Genomic DNA, 21,540 nt, shown 5'->3' with positions numbered 1-21,540 from the left:
ACTACGTGCCTTCAAAGTAAAAGCTCGACGTCTTCTTGTCTAACAACAACAACAACAACAACAACCATTACTACTTATTCTACTAAAACTAATACTACCTCTACTACTACTACTACTATTGCTACTACTACTACTAATAATAATAATATATTCTGTTTACAATGGACCTAATATTATTGTGTATGTATTGTATCTATACTCATGTATCACTTTTAATACTGACTGTGTGATGTCTTTTTACTACGGAAGAGGATTAGGGCCAATGTGGAAAAAACAAGTGAGTTCTGAGTTTAAAGTCAGAATTCTGAGTTTAAAGTCAGAATTCTGAGAAAAAAGTCAGAATTCTGACTTTAAACTCAGAACTCACTTGTTTTTTCCACAGTGGACCTAATCCTCTTCCGTATTTTACTTTGTCACTTTACTGTTTGTAAAAATTTTGATTCCTTCTTCTACTTCTTCTTCTTCATAATAATAATAAAAATGCTGTTGCATGCATATTGTACTGTGTAATACATCATACTGGTTAAGTATTTAGAAAGAGACCTGAGAAAACCTGAGAAAAATTGCACATTTTGCCAATAGAGAATAGAGATTCTGATTCCTTCTCCATTGTAGAATGTTCCACAAAACAAAGTAGATTTTATTTGTCAAAGCTATGAGATCTTTTCTCTCTGGTTCTCTTTGACAATGAAGAACAACATGTGCCAACTCCTCTCTTCTTCTCTTCTTTATGTTTTCCAAATGTGACTAATGTGCTGCTGAGTCCTGTTTGATCAGATCTGACTCTATTTACTGTAGAGTCTTTGCCAAGTTCACTGTCACATCAGAATGCTTCTTTTTTTTGGTTTGCTTTGCTCCTGATCTTCTGCTAATTCATTTCTTTTGATTCATACATGTGCTGGTGTCTGGAATCACTCCCCATCTCATCTCTTCTCCTCAGGTCATGAATAATGTCTGTTTAACTTTAACTTTACCTAAAAGATGTGTCTTATACAGCATATGGCATTTTTTACACATTTCTTTCAATTCATTTCTTAATTTGTCATCTTTCTAAATATTTTATTCCATTTAGTATTTTTGTACATTGCAATGGATCATGTTACCTGACTCTGATAACCCTCATTAACCTGACGTGAAGCATGATGACATTCAATTCAATTCCATTGTAGAAATATAAATTACAGTTTGTGTTTGATGGATGAAGTGACCTGCAGGAAACAGTTTTCATTTAAATTATTTAATTAATGAATAAGAAATATACAGCAGTGATGAGAGGCTGGAAAACAACTTCTAAACATGCAAGTGTGCAAATTATTTTTAAATATAAAAAACCTGGTTGTACGGATAAAATACTATACATACAGTAAATGGGGATGTTTGGTCAAAGACAAAACAAAAAAATAGATTTAAATATATATGTTTGACAATATAAACAGAGGAAGAACTTAGCTAAATCACATGGTAAATACATGGTCAAGAAGTGACTGATTATCGTTATCTCCGAAACTGTGAGAATAAAAAAACAGAGTTAGTTTGAGGATAAGACTTCCAGGTTTTATAAAATACATATGCATTTGTAAACATATGTTTTGTTCGAGAATAATACTTAGGGTAAAGTATTGTTATTGTCGCAGTGAAGATAAATGCTGTGAAAATGGATAAATTCAGGGTGAAGTCTGGTCCAGAGCGTGATGAGCCAGCTTCAGGTTCTCTCTCAGCTCGTCCACATCTCTGTCGGATTTGGCTCTGACGATGCTCAGCTCTGTGAACAAGTCCTTGTACTTCTTTGTGGCGTTCCTCTTGTCCTGAAACGTCACATAAATATGGGAAATATATAATATAAAATATATATATATATAATGCAAAAAACAGACAGAGCCTGGGAAAAGCCCATTCTATTATGGTGTGGATGTTAATTTCTTTAACCTTGCGTTCCATCAAAGGATTTGCTCGCTATTCCACAAACTAGGCTCAGGACCAAGGGCAACCAGGCAATTTCTGTTAAAATAGAACAAACTGCCGGCATAGATCAGACTGGCTTACTCCTTATTCTCTTGTAAATTGCTAATAAAAATATTTGTTTATAAATGTCCTTATACGTGGCTTGTGGTATGAACTCAATTTGTATACAGTGGCTTACAATCCAAATTTCTGATTGGGTAATTCGTCTCTGAGCATATAGGCGATCAATATATAGTATATAATATCAATATGGGTAACAGTTCGTTGGTGTTTATTGATTCTCACCCTTTGTGCTGACTGCAGTTCATCCTTCAGAGATGTGATCTCCTGCTTCAGACACTGAACCTCAGACTCCTTCACTCGCAGGGTAATCTGAAATAACACAAAGCAGTCTTAAACTAATCGGCTTTATATATATTTATAGTTATATTCTGTGTATATGGCAGGCTATGTAGTGTATAAGCTTCATATATCTTCAGATAAAGCTGAACTAAAGTACCAAACATATTCTTCACACTCAAAAGGCATTTGTATTTTCTCTAAGAAATTAGTAACTTAAATAGTTTTTAGAACAAGATGTAAACTTGTTCAGGCAGATAAAAAAAATCAAAATCTTAAACTAGCGACAGACTCAGCTTAAATTAAACCAGCTACATTGAGTTTAAATTAAACCAACTACAGAACCAGTTTATCTTAAACCAGCTACATTCAGTTTCAATTAAACCAGCAACAAAACCAGTTTTACTTAAACCAGCTGCAGATCATGGTTGAGGTCTAATATGTGGTACTCTGCTCACTTTACCAGGTGAGTGTGCGGACGGCCCTCTGTAATTCAAGGTTAACCGGTGTGGTCCTCTCTCGCTCAGATGAGACTCACCTCCATCTCGTAGATGTCCATTCCCTGACTGAACGGCAGCTCGTCCTGCTTGGCGAGCGAACACAGTCTGGTTATCTCTGCTGCGAGGTGACTGCTCAACTCCTGCACAAGACAAAACACCCAGGCCTCTCACTTAACAACACTGAACAGCTCTTAAAGACAGAATCATCAGGTTTATATGTTTTCTTCAGTATCAGATGAATCCAGTGATATAAAAACAATGTTCCTAACATAGACGGTATATAAAGATGGATGACGTGTCTCCACTTTCTCTCACTATCCAGAAATGAAGGCAAAATATCCTGGATACAAACACTGCCGTCTTGCACATTTGAGTCTGTGCAGTCGTGATCTGGGGACGGAGCCTCAGTATTGAGGTTCCACTGATACACGCTATCGACCAATGGTGACTCAGTCTCAGCTGTCAATCATGACATCTCAGTTTCTTTTGATTGCATCAAATAACTAATAAAAAAATCTTAAAACTTATCAGAAACATGACCACTTGAAAATCATCAGTGTGATAAGAACAACCTAAAATGACAGAAAAACCTCTGAGATGTTTTGGTTTCATTTTCAGGGAACTGTCATGACGTCCATCTTTATATACAGTCTATAATTTCTAAAAATAGATTTTTAAATGAATGGAATGTATTCATATCTACTGAGATTTTCCAGTTTAATCATCAAAATAATGTGTTACATAGAATGTGACATATACTGAAATTGATCACACATATATACAAGGCTTTGTCAAAGAGACACCCTTGCCATATGGAGCAGAATATTAATGATACGAAATTAGAGAAGATTTATGGTTTTGCTTTTACACCCTGGATCGCCTGTGGGTATGAACTGTGATCAGGTGGATTTAAGAGTCTGTGTCACCTGGTTTCTGGTCCTCAGGTCCTGGTTTTCCTGCTGGCACTGGCACAAGGCCCTCCGCTCTGCATCCAGAGCCTGCACCAGGTGTCCGTTCTCCAGACACTTCAGACAAAACTGCTGGGACAAAACCTCGAGCTCCCGCTGGTAAGAAGCCAGTTCCTCGCTTCAACAGACACATTGATAGACACAGATATTAAACACACACACTTCCCAGGAGAATGAATGGGAAAATCCTTGCTTTATGTACCTATGTTGCCTCTGCATGATCTCCAGGACGTTGTTTTCATTGCTGTTTTCTGACTGACATCTTCTCTGCACCTCCCGCTCCAGCTCCAGACGGTGAGCGTTCTTAATCGCTTCGATTGCTTCAGAAAAAAAAACAACAAAAAAAATATTGAAATATAACTATATGAAACTTGTGTTTGAGTAAGATAGCTGATACTGAGAGTTAAAAAAATAGTGGTATTTTTGTAGAATATTATAAGAAAAGAAAGAAAATAAATGGAGACAGATATGAATTTAGAAAATGTACAAATGTTGTAACTATTCTAATCAATCACTAATCTGTATCAACAGCAAAGTGAAAACATCGTAATGAGAAAATGTGTATTTGTTTCTGTTAAGGAGGTTCTAATAAAAAAAGAACATCGGATCACATTGTTTCCTCTGCATCAATAAAAAAAGGGGAAAGATGAATTTAAATTTCAGACAGACTCCTCTCACCAGTCGCAGTTGCAGAGCTCTCTTCCTCCAGCAGCTGGTCTCTCTCCATCAGGAGGCGCTCCACCTCGTGCTGGTGTCTGCGCTGCAGCTCCTCCAGGACCTTCAGATGGGACTGCTCCATGGAGATGAACCCTCGCTGACATGTGACCTGGGGGTGGGAACACATGAAAACCTCTTTGTATCAGTAAAAACCATTGTGACCTATTTTTATATTTTAAGAGCAGTGTGAATCCTGCTCGGATTTTGACATTATCAAAATCAATATTAAGGACTGCTTTGTTGCAATATTGAATTTTTCATTACCTGTGATGAAGAATTCTATCCATTTTGTATTTTGTATCTATTTTCCTTACTAAATAATTCAGGCAGTCACTATTTTTGTTCTATATTATCTGAAACATGTATTCACTCTTAACTTGTTTGAGCTCATGATGAACATATCTGAAAACGTCCAATCAGTTTCTAAACGCCACCGAGCTCTGTCTGGAGCCACATAAGATGTATGTAGCTTTTCCACAGAAGCACTACAACAACATGTGCACACAAATTCTGATGTTTCTGTTTAAGTGTATCCAGCGTCAGGATTATCTCCACATGAGTAGGTGGTATGTATAGCTTCAATCTTATAAAACTGGCTTAAAAAAAAATCTAACATTTATCACTTCCTACCTTCAGCTTCTCCGTCTCCTTCTCATTTTGCATCTGAACACAAATCATTTTGCCCTCAAACTCTTGGTTCATCTCCTCCAGGGTGACGGACAGCAGCTCCTCCAGCTCCTTCACTCTTCTTCTCAGCACTAAAACTTGCTCCATCTCCGTGTTCGGATCTGATTCCTGCTGAGATTCAACACTGTCCTCTGAGTTTTCTTTTGACACCTCCTGTGTTCCCAGAAGTGGGACGTCCGTACAGTTCAACGACGACTCGACCATTTCCTCTTCCCCAATTTGATCAACAATACCTGCCTGTGTTAACTGCAGCTCCATGCTTGTGTCCTGTGGTGAAATCTCATCCGTCTGACAGCACATGTTCCTCATATCTCCACATGTTGACGCCTGCTGCTCTTCTAGATTTGACAGTCTTGCTTTCAGCTCCCTGTTCTCCTCGATCAGTTTGACACAGCCGCTGCAGTTGAGAAGTTTCTGTTTAGTTTCCTCAAGCTGTTTCTCACATTTTGATTGCAGCCGCATAAGATGGAAGCAGTACAGCGCCTCGGTGGCTGCGGAGTGAATTAAACCAAACCAGTGATGCTCTGAAACATGAATATCACGAAAACTTTCTGCAATCAGCTGCAGCTTTTCAGGGGCGGAGGCGACTCGGTTTAGCAAAGACATTTTCATCTGCGTTGTTGCTTTGAAATGTTCAATGTGGTTAATAGAATCAAACATCCTGGTTTCATCTGTCTTTTGTGTTTCTGTCGCTGTCACACTTGCGGTATTCCAAATAACATTCAGATCTTCCACACCTTCCTTTCCCTCATTTGTGCATGAATCGATCCCAGAAAGTAAATTATGACCTAAGAGCAGCACCTGCCTCTCTACAACCATGTGCTCTGCCAGCTCTCTGAGAAGCGCTTCGACACATTTTTCCTCATTCGATTGGGAAGTGCTGGCTCGAAATTCGTTGAAAAGCAAACTCCAGAAGTCTTCCTCCCACTTCAGCTGACTCAACATTGCAGGCATCGTCTCCTCATCCTCTCTTTCTTTCCCATAATCCAACTTGCCAATTGCCTCCAAAAGTTTCTCCACAGCGTCCAACCTCACGACCATCCCCTCTATCACTTGCCGGATCCTTTCTTCACCAGAAACACTTTTCTTCTCATGCCTGAACCTCTCTGCCTCTAACTCCTGATTCAGCCTCCTGATGTCGGCCTCCGCCTCCGCAGCTCTCTGGTGATAAAATCTCTCATCCTCTTTCAGCTCAGCGTTTTGCACCTGCAGCTCCCCACAGTTGGTTTCTGATCGGATGATATGCCTCTCCAGCTCTGTTATCTTAGCTTCAGTAGCCTCAAAACAACGCAGCAGATAACCCTCTGATTTCGGGTCATTTTTCTCCCCTCCTGCTTCTTCCTCCTCGGCGTTCAGCTGGAGCATTGCCTCTGTCCCCCTCATAATGTCTGTCAGAGACGTGATGAGCGTCTGGGCCTCCAGGAGCTCCTGGTTCCTCAGGCTCAGCTCCCTCTCCAGATCTTCTGCTCTCATGTTCCCCTGTTGCTCCACCTCTGGAAGGTGATGGGCTTCCGTGTACCTGCTGCTCAGCTCTGCTTTCAGCCTCCCTATCTCACGGTCTGCCTCCGTCAGCTGGTTGAGCATCTCCTGGTTGCGTTGGTTGAGAGCCCCGTTCTGGCTGGTAAGCAGCTCCACCTCTTGGGAAAGCCTCCTCACCATCGCCTGGTCCGGAGGGATGTGCTGCTCTATGAGGCAGTCGACTGGGCTGTCGTCTCCTTCTGACGGCTTCCCTATAATGCATGGAATTGAGTTGTATTCACTGTTATTTATTTGTGTTGCTGTGGGGGGAGACAGCGGACTGTCTTCTCTGTCCAGCTGACTCAGGTGGTCGGCTGCTGTGTCACCAGAGTTTAGTTCGAACAGTCGTCCATCACTGTGAGACAGAATGTATTGACTGTCTGATGTAGCTGAAAATAAAGGAGTGGCTACACCCTCAGGAAGGAATTCTCCCAGCTCTTGGAAGTTGCCCTCTGTATCATGCAGCCAGATGCTTGGCGTCTGCTGAGGTGGGGACGAAGGTGGTTCTAGGCTGAGCTGCTCCGTCACGTCCTGTGCAGTAATGATCTGCTGCTGTGACACCTCTCTGGTGTCTTCGTATGCTTCTTTCAGGCTCAGTGTTTGGCAGTTTGACAAATCTTCATTTGTGTCCAATGGACAAATATCTTCTTCAGGACCCAGGGAAAAATCCGTCTTCGGAAAGAAAAGAGGAGGATTAGAAACGCCATGTTTGAGCACAGATATACGAAATGTAAGCAAACAGACTTGATGCCGAAAATAGGATTTATTTCTTTACCAGTGTGACCTGCTGATGATCCCCCACTGGACTCAGCTGTGCTTCCAGCTCAAGCCTGTGGCGCTCCGACTCTGCCAGCTGAAGCTTCAGATCCTCAACCTTCAACAACGCAGAGGCAACAACTCAGATTCGGCAACATTCATTACACAAAGCTGCATTAAAAGCTGGAGCACTTAGAGTCTGGAGGAAAGTATGTAAACAGCCTTCTGGTAAAGGGAGCAACTCTCCCCAACTGAAAACAGTACTCCTGAAACACCTCATCTGCAGCCTGCATCATTGTGACTTTATAATTCCTCACATATGCATAATGCATGCCTATAGCGGCTTTTCTGGCAAGCCCTCGAACAAAGCCAGGTAAAGCAAGAGCAGAGACATTTCCTACACAAGAGTCTGACATACACAGATACCGACATGTCTGTGTGAGGCTATCTATAATTCCAGAAATCTCTGTCTGTCTGTTTGTCTGTGAATCGTTCAACATATTGGCTTCACAGTGGACACGTGTATAGTAAAAGACCCAAGGAAGTCAAATTTGGTGAGATAATGTCATGTGATGTGTTCAATAGTAGTACAATTTGAATTAAACAAACCATTACGGCTCTGTTGTTGAGGTGGGACAGTTTGGCTAAAGTCTGTGGGCCAAATTGAACATATCCTCTTCTAATATCCTCAGATAAACTACAGCTGGGTCAACAAATGGGTCAAACCACTGGTCAAAATTACCACCAGATCATTAAGATAGTTTGATCGTCGCAGGTACTGATCTGTGTCATGACAACAACATTCATCACTTCATCTTTAGCAATTGGTTTAGTAAAAGCACAACATTCATTTTGTTGCTGTAATGGTTTGAGGAGGACCCACCAATGACAAGGAATAATTCTGAAGTAGCTCCAGAGCATTGACACAGGACAAGAGAACAGCCCATTATAAACAGTCAGGTTTAGAATAGGCACTGCATGTGTATAGATAAATGGATCGGGCTCAAGTTTATCTCTAGTCAGAGATCACGTCAGATTTAAAGCACTCACCCCGTTCCTGTAGCCGTTCAGCATGTTCTCCATCTCCACAGTGTCTTCGGCTTCAGTAAACAGTGGGACAGTCCTATCCAGTCTGAACACAGTCTTCTCCACCTGCATCCAGCACTCCTCTATCTCTTTCTCCACTCTCTGCTGGGATTCGGGACTCAGTGCTCTGACGCCACCATTGTCCGTCTTACCGCCAGCCTTGTCCCAACTCAGAGAGGAGCCCAGCATGTTCTCGTACCTCCTCCTCCTCTCCTCACGCCTCCTCTTTCTGTCTAGTTCGACCAGCTCCACTGAGCAGGGAGATTTATCTCTCTGATGATCAGACTCCAGCATCGACTTATTCTGAGGTCTGAACTCAGCCCAGTCGTAGGTTTTGTAGCGTCCTTCCCGCCGCCTTTCCACCACACTCCTGGGTTTGTGGTGAGGGTCTCTCTCTGTGGGGACGTCAGTGGAGCGAGAGTCCTGAGTCACATCTGGTTTGGGGAGGGCTTCAGGTGCACTGCGGGGAGCGTGGTGGCCAGGTAAACTGTGTATAAAATATTTGGAAAACATTTCAATAATCGCTTTCTTTTGTTTACCTTTCGGTTTTCTAGGACATTTTGATTTCCCCATTTAATTAAGTTATAAAAATTGCACAGTAAGGAGTATTTTCACTTATACTAATATACCTTGTAACATCAGGAGTGTTAGCTGGATTAACATTTTTCATCAGAGACTGGATCCAGTTCCTGCGTATTCCTGCAGTCATGGCTGACAATGTGTAGACGGCCATCAGGGTCTGTGACACATTAAAAAAAGGATCAAAGAAATATAAGTTGTTGGCCACGCAGGAGGTAAAATTTCAGCTCTTCAGTTTGGGAACTTTTGAGGTAAAAATCTTACGTGGATTTGAAAGCCATAGTTCCTCTGCACCTGATACTCAGACACATTATAACATCGAGCCAGGTCAATTTCTCCTTCCAGATCCGACGCCTGAGAACAAGAAACAAAAAATATGTCTTTGCTGAAGGAAAACAATATAAAAAAGCTTTTACTGAGTAAGACGTCAAATAGAACGGTACCTCCTCAGTTATCGAGTCCCTGTAGAACCTCAGACTGTCAATCGACAGCACAAACCAGTATTTCTTCCACTAGAGGGGAGAAAAGGATGAATAAAAGCAGCAGAAATAAAATCTTAAGTACGACAAACATTTGGTTTAGGAATATAAATAGCTCACCTGGTCATTTTCATCCAACTTCACCATCCAGCCTTTTTTAAAGTTTAATAGATCTGGCTGTAAAGACAATAAGACGTGAAAATATTTCATGTTGTTTAAAGTAAAAAGCAGCAGTTAAAACTAAAGAACAGAAGAAATTGATTGTCAGTAATCAAACTTGTGAAAAAAAGAGTTTCAAGGGGTTTCTTATACCAGTGGCAATCAGGGGGGGTTTCCAGAAATTGCATTGCCTTGCTTTGTCTTTTAGAGTAAAAATTCTGTGAAAATGTTGGGCAACATTTGGCCGGAAGATGCAAGTGTCAATGAGTGAACCTCAACCTTGCAAATGCATCAAAGTTAGATTTTTTTTAACAGAAGCAGTCCAGGAGCTTTAAAATACATTATTATCATAATGAAAAAAAACATGATTGAAGTGAATGAAGTGTGAACCTAGCTGAAAGGATGTACACTGGAAATAAACACCCAGATAAACACACCAGGTTTGTTTGACCTCACAGCGATCAGGACAACACAAGGTGTGCTATGACCATGTGATAACACACAGTGACATCCTGTTGTTTTCAGCATCAAGTTTGACATTTTGACCAGCACCATCTGAGAAGTTTGAAACCAAGCTGAGCATATTTGGATGATCAGGGGACAGGACTCGCTGTCAGTCATCATACGGTGTTTTATGGTCTATTAAATTGGACTCTAAAAGGGACCATAATTTACTAAATGATTATGCTGTACTGAAGAAGATTTGAAACTAGAGATTGAGAAAAACAAACTCCTTAGGAAAATGTTGTATTCTACGTCCATTGTCATATACAGTCTATGGAATTAAATCAGGAAGTCGCAACTGCCACCTACTCAGTTTGGTCAGCACTCATGGTCACATGCATGGGGATCAAGAGCAGTTTCACCTCTAGGGGGTGGCATTGGGACTTCCACACATTTAATCTACACTGTGAGTCAAAAGGTCAGAGGTTCGGTTCAAATTTTATTTGTATTGGTTGAAAAAGTTCTACAGATTACTCACAGTCATGACAGTGTCTGACGTTCTGCGGTCCAGAGACTTCGCTCGTCTCTGAGGAGGGGGCGCGCTCAGCTGGGTTAAGTCTCTGCATGAGTGTAGCTTCTGTGCAAGACAAAAAATAAATACAAAATCACAAGAATAGGAACCATATATAGGTTTTCAGTGATGCAGGGATGTGCAGTGTTTCCTCAATGAGGTCGGCGGCAGATTTGCAGTCTGCATTCCTTCAACTGGAGTAACCGATCCTTGGCAGGGACATCAGATGTGAGGATTAGGCCTGCTGTAGAGCACCGCGGGGAGCCCAGCAGGCTTTTCTCCACCGTCTGTTAAACTCTTACTCGCATCACCAGTGCACTGCACATGGATGACTGCGTTCGGCCGTGGAATGCATGAAAAGGTTTTAGAGGCAGCACAATCGCGATGATGCCGAGACTCCTGCAGGCCAACAGAGCTGCTTTGACAGCGCCTATCAGAGTCTGGATTACACAGCGTTAAAAGAAACAAGGTTTTTTGTTTACTTGATCCACTGCTTTTCAAAAGATTCATTCTTCCCTCTTACATAAGCACTTTAATGGAGGGGGAAATTTACCACTTTAGTCTTTACAGAACATTCTTTGCGTTTTTTCAGTTTTTTTCTCGAGTTTACATTGAAAACTATCCAAGGACACAACACATGCAGGAACACGGTGCTCCGGCTGCAGAGGGAAGATCTTTTTTCTCGCCCTTAAACAATCGCTGAAGACAGAGCCTGTCCCCTTTCTTGGCAATATCAGCTCCAAGGCCTGAATGAACTCTGGACAGGCTGCTCCGGCCTCCTCCTCGCTGGTAAAACAAACCTACAAATCACCAAATCATCTCATGGGATAAAAAAGTGTTGGCTGTGTATTTAAGAGGCAAATCCTCTGGAATGAGCCTGCGTGTTTAATCAAAGATTAACAATGATGCCCATCTGGGTTGCACCAGTGTGAGCACACTTTTACAACGTTTCCAACAACAGCTCTATAGTGAACGATTAATTCTGAAAATGTGCTGGTGTGGAAAACGCAGTTGATGTGGGTGAAGTCTGGTTTATTTTAAGCACTGATCAATTCAATGTGAAGAGAAATGAACATGTCAGGACAAAGCTGATGTTTTTTCAGCCAGCAGCACCTTCTTCAACAACTTATGACAAGATCATTTACCTCAGTCTTTTTTTCTACCAGAAACTTTTCTCATTTTTATATGATCACATCGAGATATCAAAACATAAAAATGTTCTGCTACTGTCTGTTATCTTATCACAGCACTGTCACAGCAGTTACTGACGGTCACTGACACCAAATACACATGTAACTAGAATGTCAATGTCAATATTAGTTTTTTTTCCAATAAAGATCCATGCTCTGAGAAATGTTGAAAAATGCCCTGTGAAAATAAATTCCTCGATCCACCTCCTGATTCAGATCCAAAGCAGATCCTGCATCCCTCAGGTTCCCCTTGAGGTCATGCCCCCAACCATCAACAAAATATCATGGTAGTTTTTGCGCAATCCAGCTAACTAACTAATGAACCGAGATGAAACCATAACCTCTGGGCCTGGATCCTCTTCTGGTTTTCCATACTGTAGTACAATATGATGTGCCAACTGATCAGCATCTGGACGACACCTTGAGATCACACCGCCTTCACAGAGCCGACGACCTTCTGAGAGCCAACAACAACAACAACAGAGCCAACAACAACAACAGATATAATAATAATAATAACAATATGGTAAAGAGAACATTTTGTAGTATGACAATAAATATTTAAATAACCCCAAAATATAACCTATCATCTATCCAAATATTTATCATGTTGTATTCTTTGAAGGTCACTGAAAACATCAGAGGTCAAACCTCCGCCCAAGCCTAATAATATCCAGGAATTCAATGAGGTTGCACCAAATTACACACAATCAGATATCACACAGACATACATTTACTGGGAAACCGATGAAAAATGCAAAATAGAAAAATAACGGCATTTCTTACTTTCCGCTAAAGTGGAAAAAAAGTTCATCTTGGCCCATGTTCAATGCTTCTACCAAGTTTTGTGGAAATCTAGTTTATGCAGTATCGAGCTGACAAACAAACAAACTTACAAACAAACTAACTAACTAACTGAAACCGGGGGTGGGGGGGGGAGGAGGAGACCTCCTTTTTGGAAATACTAAACCTGACTCACAGCAGAAAATCTGGTTTAACTTTAACAGTTTTTTATTTGACAATGTGTTGACAGGTTATCTCCATGTTTTTTGCATTTTGTTGACACTGTCACACACAGACATGCGCTCAGCTCTGTAATCACCAGTCCGACAACACACAGTATCGCTCACTCGCAGATGTGCACACGGAGGAGCTCCTTAGTTCCTCACAGTCCATCGAGCTCGGCAAACACAGGCGAGGTCACGTGGTTCCGCAGAAATTCTTGTAAAGAGTCTAAGGGCTCCCAATGATAAGACTTGTTCAAGTTTGCAGGAATCCCCGGAAAGAAGCCGGGAAGGAAAAATGACTGCTCCCAGATTACGACACGAGGGAGCGGGTGGACTGAACAACCTCAGGGCATCGAAACCAGTTCTGAGTTCAAACATGCTGCAGCTTGGCGTGAATCACCGACTCTCTCCCACCTGCTTACACATGAACCCTCACATGCTGACATACACGCCTTGACACGGCAGGATCAACTCGTCCACACGTTTCATGCCAAACTTTCGGCACCTGCTTTTTAGCGCTCGCCATGGACTGAATGATGGTTCAAGAAAAGAACGTCCTAAATGGAAGCAGATCCCTTGTGTTTGTCACAGAGGAGAATTTAAGAGGAGTCTTAGGGCTCAAGGTTTTGGATCAGCTCAAAAGCTTCGTCATAAAAGTGATGTCGCTCTTTCTCTGTAGAACACCTGGTTGTGTGAGTCATGTTCAAACCAGTCCAGCCCAGTGGCATCTCCAGTCCAGTCATGACAAACCCACGCTGAGATTAATCAGCATCACGTATCACAGGGTTGTAAACATCCACAGTGAGGATGTGCTTTCAATCGTTACCGGACCTGGAATCTCATTTTTTTTCTTCTTGTTCCTTCTGTGAGGTTTGCCGACCTACATGAACAAACTATGTCCAACAACAATCGTCATTTCTCGAAGGACATTTGTGTTTACTGGTTAAAATAAGTGTTTTTCTGTCTCCTTGAGCATAAGCAACTACATATACGCAAACCTGCCACCTTGTTGTTACAGGGCAATTCATCATTCATGTTAGTTAGTCTTTTCTGTCTCGTTTTATTTATGCTCCTTCATCTTGAACAGTTTTTTTCAAATCAAAGTTTAAGAAAATCGGTGCTAGGTTTCGCGTGGTGTTAACTTGAAGCTGTGGCAACAACTTTGAAACCACATTTCATGACTTTTCTGTCGAGGATCTACTGATACGAGAATCTCAAACTACTATTGTTTAATTTTTAGCATTTATAAGCATTGTTCAAACACAGAGGGTTTAACAATTCACAATGTGGTTACAAACCGATATAAGTATTTTAGTTGTAATTGTCAACAACTCGTCTTCTCCTCTGCACAACATTAAAATGTACTTATAGCCGCTGTTCACTACATTACATTTATAAAATATCTGTTGAGAGTTTCAATCCATCCAACAATATTCTTCTGCTAATCCGAGGTTGGGCCATGGAGTCACTCAGCTAAACAGGGTTTTCCAGTTTTCCCGCCCTCTCCCCACCCAAGCTATATCCAGCTCCTCCTGAGGGATCCCCAGGCGTTCCCCGACCCGATGGGATATGAAGTCTCTCTAGTTAGTTCTGGATCTACCAGTATGGCATCGACTGGTAAACCTCCAATGGAAGGAGCACCGGAGAGCAAATAGCAGCGGCTCTACCCTATCTCTTAGCCTGATCCCAGGCATCTGCCGGAGAAATCTTTGGTCCCCTGTATTCACAATCTCCTTCTTTCGGGCACTACACAGAGCTCATCACCACAGATGAGGGTCGACTGGTGAATTGGAGGCTTTGCCTTGGGGATCAGCTCCATCCTCACCTCTCGATAGAGATTTAATAAAGGCTAAACAAGTGGAAGCACAATTTAATAAAAGATGAAGAGATGATCTGTATTTCAATTACCTCTCGTTTGCTGTTGCGAGCCTCACTCCTGCCCCTGCTGGAAACGGCTGCCCCCCCTTGTTGCTCTTTATTGGTGGCGTCCAATCCCACAATCCTCTCTGCTGTGCCGCCACTGCTAGAAAAAACACAGACAACTAATTGGTTTTGAAACTTTACCCGAGACAAACACACACTGAATCCACACATTGAATTTCTGTCTTTTAAAGCTGGACTGAAGACCCACCTGTTCTCTCAGGTTTTAACTGCCCTTATATACTTACTTGTTTTTAGCATGTTTAGTGTATTTGTATGAAAAAAGGTTTGAATTGGTCTCATCCTAAGTTTACTGGGTGGATCTTAGTTTTCGATGACTTTGTTTTTATCTTCTCCCTCATTCTATTTTCATTTTATTGGCTCTTACTATTCTTTGATGTTATTTTTTTTATTCTATTTTTAGTTTTTATTGTACAGCATTGTGGTCAACCCCAGTCATTGTAACTGTGCTTAAAACATAAACTTGATTGGATTTTAAATTTACATTAGTTTATATGAATGTGCATAGTAAAAAGTGTAATTAGTTGCAGATGATTGTAAAAGTTTTGTTTTGCTTTTGATATTTCGTGGACAGTATTTGGTAATTGTTTACGTGGTAAATGATAAAAAGTGGTGTCACTGACACAGTGTTACTGTATAACAAGGAGTTTCATTTTTCTTTATAATTATGGTAAATGTAATTTCAAGTTATTGAAAAAGAAACAAACAAACACTTAAAAAGCAGACGTAACATATTGTACTTCTGTGTCTGTTTGGCCGTCGCTCTGAATCTTTCAGAACATCCCAAGCAGAAGAGTGTTTGACGGTGATGCAGGTTTACCTCCACATATTTTAGTAATTTCTGTGAACGTTAGAGTTGCCTCTTCGAGTGCAGACAGTCATCTTCCCTCAGACTGAGCTTTTAGCAGAATCCTACTCTCCCTGACAAGCAGGCAGACAGTCTGCGTGAAAGGTCCTGAGAAACAATGCCGCAGATATCTAATTACAACAGTGTTTTGGCATTTCTGGCCTTATTTGGAGGGTGGAAGTGGGGGGCAGTGGTGGGGGGGGGGGGGTATTTTGTGTTTTTTGTTTCTCAAAAAGGGAACGAGTGAGGAGCCGAGACGTTTTCTCCTCACGTGACCGGTTTACATGCTCAAACTGGGAGGGTTTCTTTAAGCTAAATATAAAAATGCAGCAGTGGTATCTAATGGAGGGTTAGAGCGTGAGGCTTTGATCTGGTATTTAGCAGAGTGCTATGGCTGTTTGGCTTTACGCTGGGGGGAAGCTTAGAGGCATTGGATGTCCTTTGTGCTAATTGCTAGCACATGGACCCCCTTTCCCTTTGCCAAGGCACTTTAAAGGGCTGTTACCCACAGACTACATGCACACAGAAAATAAACCCCAGATCGCTGCCAAACACGATCTACAGAGAAGTTATTTACATGCTTTCATCAGAATTGGCTTGAAATTGCTAATTGCCCCCTGATTCTCTTCTAACCTTCTGTCCTGGATCTTGTTGCTGCTGCTTGTTGACGCTTGGACCGGCTGGGTGATGTTACCGTTGGCCACCGAATCCAAAACTGGGTTCCGAATCCTGCCATCGCCATTCAAGGTCAGAGGGTCTCTGGACGACAGGCACAGGAAGGCTGACGCGGGGTCTGGATATAGAGAGCAAAATAAAATGTTAATTAGGCTGGAGTTCAACAAAATGTTTGATGTTGCTGGTTTGAGAAAGTACTTGAGATCTTTTTAGAGATTTTGACATCCATCCATTCCCTAAATCATCATCATTTGAGGGTTGCAGGGGGTCAACATATAGTATGAAAGGGAAAAACAGAGATCCCCATGAGCAGAAAGGGATCAAAACGCCTCATATCTCTAAGTTTAACACTAAGAGCTCTAAATTGAGAATATGAATGGAAAATTCAGTCAAAATGAATAGTTAAATATATTTAATGTAAAGCTGTTTCTTGTAATATGACCAGAGTTGTAAACACAACTTCCTTGGTGGAGATGAAGAGGAATAATAAGCAGATCAATCCCTCAGAATTTTTGAAAATGTTTGTGGAAACTGGCTTGGACTTTGGTTTTCTCACACACGCCTCCCTCCTTTTTTGATTGATTGAATAAATTAAAAAGAAATACACAATCAGGCAAGACAAGAGTTAGTTTTCAAAAGCCCATCATGTTATTTGTCTGTGTACTTCTGCCCCTGCCAGTAAAACACCTTAAAGAATTCAATGACTAGAGCAAAAACACTGACTGAGGATGAGTCATTAGACAGGGGGTCGGTCCGGGCCTTTATTACAGCACCTCTCCAGACCCTGCAATAATCCTGACGCCAGCCAGGCACTGGTGTCCACTGTCACAACGCTCCAAGGACGAATACCTGTCCTGTGTTACCCATCAAGCCTATTAGGACGTGTTTAAGACCTCTTTTATGGATCAGGTTTGGTTTTAATGATGTCTGAAGGTTAGAAATACCCGTTTGTTTTGTGTTTGTGTCTGTCAGGCCGAGTGATTTCCTGTTAGAACAGAGACTCCCCCAGCTGGTTCCCACCAACACATATCAGTGCTCAGTGTGCGTGTCTGCTGTAGCCGGGGTTCAATGAACTGTTTGAATAAAAAGTGTGTGAACATCTGCACGAGGTTAGGACGATGCAAGGGGACAGGAAATGGCTGTGATTGGCTGATAAACTCGAAAGCCTGTTTGTGTAAGTGTGTGTGTGTTTTGCACTCTGTGGCACCTGCAGGGGTCTGCTCCGGGCCCGGGGCCTCAGTGTCTGTGACACTCCAGATGGGGGTCACGTCCGGTCCCCTGCCCCGCTGCTCTTCCTGCCACCGACCACAGCTGGACTGTACCGGATCTGTCGCAGCCATCTTTGCCGGACTGGGTTCCTGATGTTTTGTGTGAAAAACAAAAAGGTTAATAAATAAATTACCAAACTTTTGCCATGTTTTTATGTTTTGAGTGGACCCAAAGAAAAAGGGGTCCCTAAATAAATAGCAAATTACTAGTGGCTTTATTTACTTAAACATTTTGAATCATTATCTTTAATATTATAGAAACTGGGAGGACTTCGTCCTCTGGAGAACATGAAGATGTGTTTGGGAAACTTCATGACAATTTTCCTAGTTGATTTTAATAATTTAAGTCAGGATTTCAGCCTCGCCTGGGGATTGCCAATCAGTCCATCACCCTGTTGAATGAATTCAGATGAAATTTTCAATAACATTCACAGTCTCCAGAAGATGAATGCTTTTTTGTTCGAAGGTTCTCTCCCTTTTCTCCATTGCCACCCTGATGTTCATATTGTGGTGTTGGTCTCTTACTGACTGAGGATGACACATCAAAACTAACATAAAAAGGACCAGGGACCATGAATATTGATTTTGGAAAACCATGCAAAATCATACATATGCTTTGCTTTGATGCTTGACAGTGAGACCTGCACCCATTGGACGGTACCAGCAAGTCACTTCTGCATTGGTTTCACGTTCCAGACCCTGCGTCTGTGTCCATTTTTATATATAGTCTGTGGCTAATATGCGTACACAATCACTGCTTGGACATTTGCTTTGCTACCTGTGTGGCGACAGGCTCCACTTTGCGTTTTTTCTTCTGATATTGTTTGTTGGTCCGTAGATACACCAAAAGTTGTTCGCTCCACCTGGTTGAAAAAGATAGAGACAGCAGAATCTAGACATTATACTGGAGATTGTGCTAAATCTAACCTCTGAATGCTCCTGTATTTAATTTCGTTTTTTACAGATTTATACCAACCCATTGATGATCTCTTTATTGTCACCACGGATGAATATTTCCTGCTCTGACGTGACGATGCAGAGCGCGCTCCTCTGACCCGTCCGGGGCTCGGCGTCTGTGATCTCTGTGCACAGATTCAAGTTCACCGTCCCCTGTGGCAAAGTGCTGGGCTGTGGCACAATCAGATATCAGACATCAGATTAGCTTGTGGAGGGGTCGGGGTCGGGGGGCAACTATAGTGAAATTGCTTCACGAGCACTGGTCACACAGCGTGCAGGAGAATGACAGCTACACAGATAGCAGTTTGCGGCGTTGGAATGAAAAGAGACGAGGGAATGAGATTTGAGGGCATCACAGAGGGAGGGAGGGGGGGATGTGAGCATTAGAGGACAGGCTAAGCCCAAATCATCTGCTGCGGTTCAGCTCACAACATCTGGCCTAAAGATGCATGCGTGATCCCAACACACTGTAAATTCAGATGTACACACAGAGCGGGGCTTACTGTACACTGCTTCCCTGTTTATGCTCTTTGTTATCGCTCGCTTGTGATTTTTTCTCAGAGCAGTTTCTCACCAGTTCATCAAGGGCGAATCTCAGGCTGCCGTGTTCGTAGAGGATGAAGAAGCGCCGCTGCCATTTCTGACAAACACAGAAAGGAAATCCTAATATCACCACATGTTAAAGACTGAGGTGGGCGATGCAGAAGGGGAGAATGTATGCTGTAGCTTTATATGTCTGTTTCACTGTGTCGTACCCTGGACCTCTGCATTGGGTTGTCAAAGTCTGTCCCCTCAGGAGCCAGACATAGCCAGCCGCCATAGATGGGCTTTGCCTGGACGGAAAGAAAGAAGTGAGAAGTGAGTAACAAACAATAAATCTAAAACTATTCATACATATCTATATAACTGATACATTTAATTAAGATAAGTCTATTGAGTTTCTGTTGATCGTGTAACTGATCTTAGTTCCTACACATTTTAAAACAATATAAACACGCACAACATTTATGGCAAAACACAGCTTTTGTCCTCCGTGTCAGACTAATACCATGTGTAGTGTTTGCAGGTTGAGCAACACTGTTGAAATTACAGGGCACAGATGAACCAGGCAGTAATAACATATTTCAACAACGTGAGGCATGTAGGAAGCCGTCATGACCATCTCCTGACATCCCCTCCAACTGATAGACCTGCAGGAATGATGTTTCAACAGGCCGTGGAACACTCCGTGCTTTTTTAAAAGGACCAAAATAAATAAAGAGTCTGTGTTGATGGTGTTTGATTTATTCATCAATCAGTGCTATGGGTGATATATCCAGTAGAAATCTATCTTGGATAACTGAAATTTAAATAAATAAATTCAATAACAACAAGGGTTTTTGGACATGAAGTATAATTTCATGTAGTCAAGGTTTTGTCTTGATTTGATATATTTCTTATTTTCTGTACTAAAAGCTAAATTAATTTGATTGATTATATGAAAATAATAACCCAATGCTTATCTTGCAATACAGCTCAAGAAATGCATTAACCGTGAATCTATGCTAGCCGCTAGCAGTAAAGGTTTTTTAGTAGTAAACTAATCAATTGGTCAGTGGATAGAAATGTATCTTTTACAGGTAGACTTATATATCCGTCAAATATTTATAAACTAAATGTTATATTCATTGATTAATTTGTTATATGGAAAAATAATTCAAATGCTTCATTGCAATACAGCTGAATAAACAAATTAATGAAAGCTAGCAGCAGTGAAGGTTGTAATGAAATAAAGGTGGTCAATTCATTCAATTCAATCGGTCAATTCATTGATTGGACAGAAAGTTACAATTGATGACTAAAATATTAAATTTTTCTTTCTTCTTGAATGAGACCATCAGATGTGTTTCTCAGTAAATTCTTATTGAAGAAATAATCTGCATATTAAACTACTTAATAATGAAAAACCTGTTAGTCCATATATGAAGTGAAACTGTGTCCAATTTTTTGTCAAAACAAACTTGTACTGACTTTTAATCAAATCTACTAGTAGTCAATTAATCGATTAGTCAGAAATAGATGGACAGAAAATGATTATTGATGAACAAATAATATTTAGATAATAAAAATAAATATTTCCTGTCTAATATTTCATATTTGTTTGCTTCGATCAGATGTTTTTCTTCTTAAAGTTAGATCAGAAGACAAAAATAACCAAAAAGACGGATCGAATAATCTAAGAAATATTAGGCATAATACTTAGCTTCCACATATATGTTTTCAGACTTAGATTGAAAGTTGATAATGATTAAAAGGCTTTCAATACTGTGTGTGTCCACAGTGATTACAAAGGTGATGAGTTGATCGTTACCTGCTCCTTGTCGTGGTCGCTCATCAGATGCAGTTCCCGGGACTTGAAGCAGTTCTGACATTTACTCTTGTTAAAGATGTTCGCCTGGAACTTGTTGCAGGGACTCGACGCCTTTTCTCCGGACATGTTGCCGGTCATGAAGCGCTGCTCGGCGGTTAATTCTCCGAACACAGACCGCTCCCCTACCCGTCTCCTCCGCATTGAGCGAGGAGCCTTGTCCCGGACAAACATCTGTCAAACACGGTCCGTTCCCTGCTCACTTCATGGTCCTTCGTCATGTGTGGTGACGTAATACAAGTGCACAACATCCGGTCCCCACCTACAAAATAAAACCACCTCTAACAAAAAGTCTCTTTTCTTTCCATTTTCAAAATATAATTTTATAATTTATATATAAATATATAGATATACATCCAATATACTGACAGTAAGATCTTGATAAAAACATGCTTACATCGAATCACTGTAGAGCATCATGTCACAACCTACAAATTGAAACCACTCCAGAAATAAATTGTTCATGTATTATTGGGGTTAATT

General features: G+C 41.3%; 1 protein-coding gene across 3 annotated transcripts; it reads right to left on the bottom strand.

The window, feature by feature from the left end:
• Positions 1-1,221: 1,221 nt before the first annotated feature.
• LOC128458193 (myosin phosphatase Rho-interacting protein) lies at positions 1,222-21,275 on the bottom strand. Of its 3 annotated transcripts, XM_053442922.1 has the most exons (23): positions 21,001-21,275; positions 19,406-19,483; positions 19,225-19,290; positions 18,670-18,821; positions 18,472-18,556; positions 17,633-17,783; positions 16,384-16,543; positions 14,871-14,985; positions 10,733-10,831; positions 9,712-9,768; positions 9,556-9,624; positions 9,377-9,466; positions 9,163-9,272; positions 8,498-9,020; positions 7,467-7,565; positions 5,117-7,363; positions 4,448-4,595; positions 3,972-4,089; positions 3,728-3,887; positions 2,840-2,941; positions 2,248-2,334; positions 1,927-1,998; positions 1,666-1,805 (listed from the first exon to the last, which is right to left on the bottom strand). In XM_053442922.1, exons 1-22 carry the CDS (start codon positions 21,229-21,231, stop codon positions 1,972-1,974), a joined length of 4,974 nt encoding a protein of 1,657 aa, XP_053298897.1. In that variant the 5' UTR covers positions 21,232-21,275; the 3' UTR covers positions 1,666-1,805; positions 1,927-1,971. The 3 variants fall into 3 exon arrangements, with proteins under 3 accessions (XP_053298895.1, XP_053298896.1, XP_053298897.1); XM_053442920.1 differs by lacking the exon at positions 1,927-1,998 and having other exon boundaries at positions 1,222-1,805; XM_053442921.1 differs by lacking the exon at positions 1,927-1,998 and having other exon boundaries at positions 1,222-1,805; positions 14,871-14,982.
• Positions 21,276-21,540: the final 265 nt, after the last annotated feature.

This window comes from Pleuronectes platessa, chromosome 16, assembly GCF_947347685.1.
Source record: "Pleuronectes platessa chromosome 16, fPlePla1.1, whole genome shotgun sequence".
Taxonomy (NCBI): domain Eukaryota; kingdom Metazoa; phylum Chordata; class Actinopteri; order Pleuronectiformes; family Pleuronectidae; genus Pleuronectes; species Pleuronectes platessa.
Note: the sequence above shows the minus strand (reverse complement) of the source record. Positions and strands in the feature narration are given on the sequence as shown.